This window comes from Cariama cristata, unplaced genomic scaffold (genome assembly GCF_000690535.1).
Source record: "Cariama cristata isolate BGI_N322 unplaced genomic scaffold, ASM69053v1 scaffold7023, whole genome shotgun sequence".
NCBI classification, from domain to species: Eukaryota; Metazoa; Chordata; class Aves; order Cariamiformes; family Cariamidae; genus Cariama; species Cariama cristata.
The window spans coordinates 125,076-131,075 of NW_009608929.1; the positions used below are offsets into that span (position 1 = coordinate 125,076).

The window sequence follows — 6,000 nt, forward strand, 5'->3', positions numbered from 1 at the left end:
TTTGGAATGCATTATGAATATCCAGTAGGTGTAATTTGCCTTTAAAATATCAAATTTTTCCATTCGTCCTAGGAGTGCTGGAATTCTCCATTTGCAAAGTATGCAGATAACAACCTCTTTCTGGTTAAAGCTGTGTGTTGTATGACTTGGTTAAAAAGCAAAGACTTTTAACTGCTTTTTATAAGATCTGTTCCAGTGAAACCACTGTTAACTTTGCAGAGATTTGGTTATTCTTTCTTTAAACAGTCAACTTCTTTTATCAACCAAAGACAAGTCATTTGATTAATGATCATTTTTATCTCTTTGAAAGGATCCTTTCCGACCATTGGGGTGAAGTCTCTTTCGAGATTCCTGAGGGCGGGATTTTTAAATAGCATCCTGGCCTCACATCCAGTGTCAGGGGGTGGATCTTTACCCCCCAGCATTTCCTCTGGTAGGTATTCCAGCCTATTCCCCCACATCGATTTTTCCCTTCACCCTTTGCCCCATCTCTCCACACATCTTAGGGAAACAAAATTTGGTATTGGTCAGACAGGGAGATTAGATGTCCCTTCCAATAAAAAGCCAAACTGAAAGGAAATGGAAAAGATAAATGACTTTTCAGGAACTAGCCATTTTCCTGAACCAATATCTAGGAGAAATTGTGAGGGAAACTGATCTGTAGTTAAGTGGTCAACCTAAATATTGGAAGAGAAGGCCTGGTATCCTCTCATCATGCCCTTCATGAAGCATGCCCCTGTGCACCAGGGAAACGTAACTTTAAAAATGCCTCTGTAAAATCCCAGATCTTACATGACTCTGTGACTCTTCCCTAAAAATTTACATCCCCTTGCTAAAACATAGAAGCAAAACAAATTTGGAAAGGGAAGATTTAATTGTGTATTGGTATAGTGTTTAAATCCTGTATATGGTTCTGTAGTTGCAACTTGTCTCTCGTGAAAACCGCCTTAACTTTTTCAATAACTTTTATCACAATTTGAACTACTGTAATTCTCTGAAAATGAGTGAGAGAATCCTCATTGCTTGTGTTGCCAACATGGTATTCTGCACCGTCTCTGGCGAGGTCCGCAGCAGAGGCACAGCCGTATGATGGCACGGGGGACCCCAGAGGGTTGGCGTAAGGTTGAGCGTAGGCCAAGAATGAGAACGCCGTGCCGGGTAAACAGGCTGCTCTCAGATACTGGGCTGAAACAGGAAAGAAGGACAGGTTAGAGGCAGCCTTTCCCAGCAAGGCTGTATGTGTTATCCATTCTCTTCTGGAGCCATTAAACACCACCTTCCACCAAAGCTATTAAATGAAGAATACCTGTATCTTAATTATAGTAAAAACTGGGTCAAAGATGAGTGCTGTTCCTTTCCAAACTACGTATTTCTATGTAAAATTAATCTGTACATGGGCATATTGTCACACTTATATCCTTTCAGAACATCTTCCCTGTAATGTTACTTACAGTTTTTTTTAAAGAGGAAAAATCTCTTACGGTAAAAGTAGGAAGAAAACTGAAAAATTACCTAATGTTATTGATTTGCTATACAAAAGAAACTGTTCTACTTCTCTATGCCCCATTTTATCTGTTGCAATAATTACAGGCCTCATTAATATGAGATGATTCTTACTTTTTTTTAAGTGCTATTATTGCTTTGTTTACTTTCTTTCTTTGACTAGAAGCTTCTCAGCAACATTGATGTCTTTTCTTATTACTGTTCAGGTGTCTTTTGTCAACCGTTTGTAAAATACTTTCCATATTTTTTTTCTTCTTGGGATATCTCACAGTGTTTAGTAGCCCTTGGGCGATTTTGGTAGACAGCATCACGATGAGATTGGTATCTCTAACCGAACAACTCTGTGGAAGAGGAAATACTCCAGGTCCCGTAAAATTCCATTTTGAACATCGTGTTATATATAGCATATCACTGATTCTATTAGATTAGAAATGGCTTAACCGCACTCATGCACTGGCTTCTCAACTACGTACCTACCTACAAGTTTATTTTATAAAGTCCTCGGGACTGTTGTTTTCTGAGTGCTTGTAGAGCCTTTTATCACATTTTTTGGACTTAAATCAGAACTCTTAAATGTGGTTTGTTTAATAAAATTTGTTCATAATATCTTGCTATGAAATGTCCTTTACTAAGAATTCTGATTCAATCTGATGAAATACTCAAAACAGGGAAAAAATTGAAATGAAGCTACACGGTATGCAACATATACCCTAGCAAGGTAATGGAAACAAATATTATTGTTTGATCACAGAATCATCATAGAATGCTTTGGTTGGAAGGGACCTTAAAGCCCACCCAGTTCCAACCCCCCTGCCAAGGGCAGGGACACCTCCCACCAGACCAGGTTGCTCACAGCCCCATCCAACCTGGCCTTGAACACTGCCAGGGATGGGGCATCAACAGCTTCTCTGGGCAACCTCTGCCATTGCCTCACCACCCTCACGGGAAAGAACTTCTTCCTAACATCTAATCTAAATCTTCCCTCTTCCAGTTTAATCATGTCAAGAACCACAGGAAAAAAAAAAAAAAAAGAGGCAAGCAGCAGCCCCACAAAAAGTGAAGAACTGTGATAAATCCAATGGATGAGTTGTGTTCCTTTGAGAAAGAGTGCGTGTGGGAGGCCAGGTGGCATGAAACTGTACAGTGCAAGTCAGAAATTGCTATTAACAGATGTACCCAAACAATCTTATCTATTTAACTGTTCCTTTTTTACTTTATCATATTTGTATTTAGATAAAGCACAATCTTAATTCTGAATTGCCTTTGTTACAGAGATGACCGGAGGATGCCATTTCCATTTCACGATGACTTTCTAAATTGCTAAAACCAGCTTTGCTGTACATATGAGCAAAAACCCTACACATTTACTGCATTTTTGCCAAAAAAAAAAAAAAATATGTTGAAGGGAGTACTGATCTGGGATGTGAGAGACTCAGAACTGAATCTCTTACTGTGCATGATTCAGTGGGCAATACAAGTTCATCCTTGAATCCTTTATCACTTTAGTACAAACAGCGAAGGGATGTACCCTTGGTTCCTTTGCATCGAAAAACACTGCACTAAACACCTGACCTTTTTTCTGAGTATTGCTTTACCCAGGAACAAAGATGCCCAAGGCAACAATGCTCCAAGAAAGTATTTTAGCAGTGATAGCTGTGTTATCATGGCAGCCTCTGGCTGTTAGAACAGCAACAGGCAGACAAAATCAACTGCCCGTTGCAGTCTTGATGCTGTCTCCGAGGCTTTACCCTCTCTCATTAAAAGCGAGAGGATTGCTCGTGTGTATATTGGTACTGGAGGGAAGCGTGCTCCGTTGCTGCCTTTGAGAGCGCAGTGACCCCATCTCCATTATCCGAGGTGTGGGGCTCGTATTGGACAGTAGCTTTCATAAACCTAACAGAAGTACTTAACATTTAGTAACTTTGCTGAATTATAACCTAATTGCTTCACGTATAGCTTATGTGTGAGATTTCAGTGAGTTTAACTACATGGCAGGCTTAAAATGCCTGCATTATTCTGCTATTAGAGTCGTCAGGAGCAAAGATAATGAGATGGGTTTTATTTACCAAAACCTTTAACTCAAGCTAAAAGCAGCAGATTTACTTCAAAATAGTCAGAAAATTTATTCCTTACTAAAGACAAAATGCTTTTACGTCTTTTTTCTACAAAATTCCCCACAGATGTTCCAGGTGAAACACAGAACTAAACTAGAAAGCCTGCCATAAATAAGTATCTGGAAAACAGCTTGGCAGGGCGATGTAGCTGCTGGTTTTCTTTTTTCCCTTTCTACTTTTCACTCCATAGTTGGGGGAAGTGTATTTCTTTTACCATCGCACTAACAGCTGATGTTCGGTTTTGTGTAATTTGGGGTCTGCTTTTGCACCGTGCAGAGATTCGCTTCTGTAAAAGGTATCCTCATTTAGCCAACTTAAAGATTAATTTATACTGCTACCACAGGGCTTTACATCTTTCTGCATAAGTAGGTGGCCTCAAATGTAGCTGTTCTTTAAGCCTAGACATAACTATGCTAATGCAACCGTGCTTATATTTGATAGTTACATCAAAAGTCTGTCACTGCGGTACAGCCATTTCACTAGAAACAAAGCTTTCAGCAGGCCTCCAAATATCTATCCTAGATTTTTGCAAAAAAACCCAAGCCCATTTTCAGACCAGAGCTTCCTTTTGATTTAGCTATCATTTATGCCACAAATTACTTAGTTTCTAGTTATCCCACCGGTTAGCAGTACAAATTGACGTGACTTATTTGATGTAGGTCTCTAATGACAGATGGATTCACATAAGCAGTAAGTACTTTTTCTCAAGGGGATTTCCTTGCAGATATTAAATGGAGTTCTTAAAAGGACGTAGCAGTGTACACTTCTCATCCTACTTACACTGACATGAGCTGTGGAAGCTTACCCCTTCCTTCATAATTACGCATACCCACACACACCCCCAACATACGCATATATATGCATGTTGTGAAAAGCCAGATAGCTAAATTGCCAGTGCTGCATCTATTCCTTCAAATTCCAGCTCTTCCAAACTAAGTACAGTGGTGTTTGCTCCATTTGGGGGAAATTCCTAGCTTACTACTCTTGCTGTGTAATTGACGGCTCTTGATTTCAGTCGCGTGTAAAGGGTTTGGTATGGAAATGCGTACCCATGTTGCCTGGCAGAAGTTACGGACAGACAAATTCAGGGTATGCTGCTGTCTTTGAGGAGTGTCAGACCGACTGTTAAGCTTGCTGAGTTGGAAAGGAAGGGAGGGAAAGCCAATACCTTTCCTACTGTTTCTTTCCAGCTGAACTCCTTTCCTGAGTTTGTTGACAAGAACAACTAGAGATGGGATGTCAGGCTATGAGAAACTATTTAAAAGTTCCTGTTAAGTGAACCTCCCAGACCCCTTTCATACTGTTCAGCATTCAAACTACATTAGCAGGAGAGGGGGGGAAAAAAACATTAAAATTATTCTTTCCATACACACCTTTCTATGAATATCAGTGCTGCGTTTTGCTTGTGAATCCTCTGATCTCCCCGTGTTGTCAGCAGTTGGATCGTCGTCCCCTGTTTCATCCACAGAGCATCTCTGAAGCTTCTGTGAAAGTATCTTGGTAGGTCTCCCTGTGTTGTCAGCAGTTGGATCGTTGTCCCCTGTTTCATCCACAGAGCATCTCTCTGAAGCTTCTGTGAAAGTATCTTGGTGTGACTTTTAAATGAAGTATGGGCTTCAGTTATTTCCTGCCGCTTATTTTGCAAGAGTTAATTATCCAGCTCTTTTACGCTTTAGGAAAATGGAAGCAAAGACATTAGGCTTGATAAATCAATCCACCCCTGTGAACTTCAAAAACTATATTATATGCAAGAAATGAGGATGCGTTTACTTTCCAGAAACTTAAAAGTGATACAGGACAGTTTGCTCAGAGCTGTCTTGGACTAGGTAATGACAGGACTCCTCCTTCACATAAAATACATTATACAGAGGATATCCCCTTTTCAGTGTTTTACTGCCTGGTTGTCTGTGACTCTTTGTCTAATATACAGTGCAATGTTCACATTCATTGCAGGGAGCTTCTCAAAAAACTCAAACATAACTGTAGAATACTAAAGCAGATGATTATCAGTTTTCTTTTCCCCCAAATTAATATTTTATTACAATTTCCAAGTGCACCTGAGTGAGCCCATTATTCTTGCTATTGTATAAACTGACAATTGAAAGCAAATTGTATTGACAGACCCTTATTGAACAAAATTACTCAACAAGAACCATCAAGGAGCAATTGTTCATAGTGAAACTCAACTATAATTATGGTACTCCAACAATGAGAAAAGTAACTTCTATCTTTTTTCAGTTAATGGTTAATGCATTTTTCCCGACTCTGGATTCCAGCACCTAAACTGCTGCATTTGTTGTTAAATGAAAATTGCTAATCCTTTCTCGGCGACTAACAAATTGATTCTTTCATTGCATATGCATTTTCTAGGATATCTGAGCCA

General features: G+C 39.6%; 1 protein-coding gene across 1 annotated transcript in view; it reads left to right on the forward strand.

The window, feature by feature from the left end:
• Positions 1-796, forward strand: part of LOC104159441 (ephrin type-A receptor 6-like) — a 72,749-nt gene extending 71,953 nt beyond the window's left edge. Inside the window, exons 9-10 of the mRNA XM_009697344.1 lie at positions 311-433; positions 786-796. Coding sequence (XP_009695646.1) covers positions 311-433; positions 786-796 — 134 coding nt within the window. The remainder of the gene's footprint in view (positions 1-310; positions 434-785) is intronic.
• Positions 797-6,000: the final 5,204 nt, after the last annotated feature.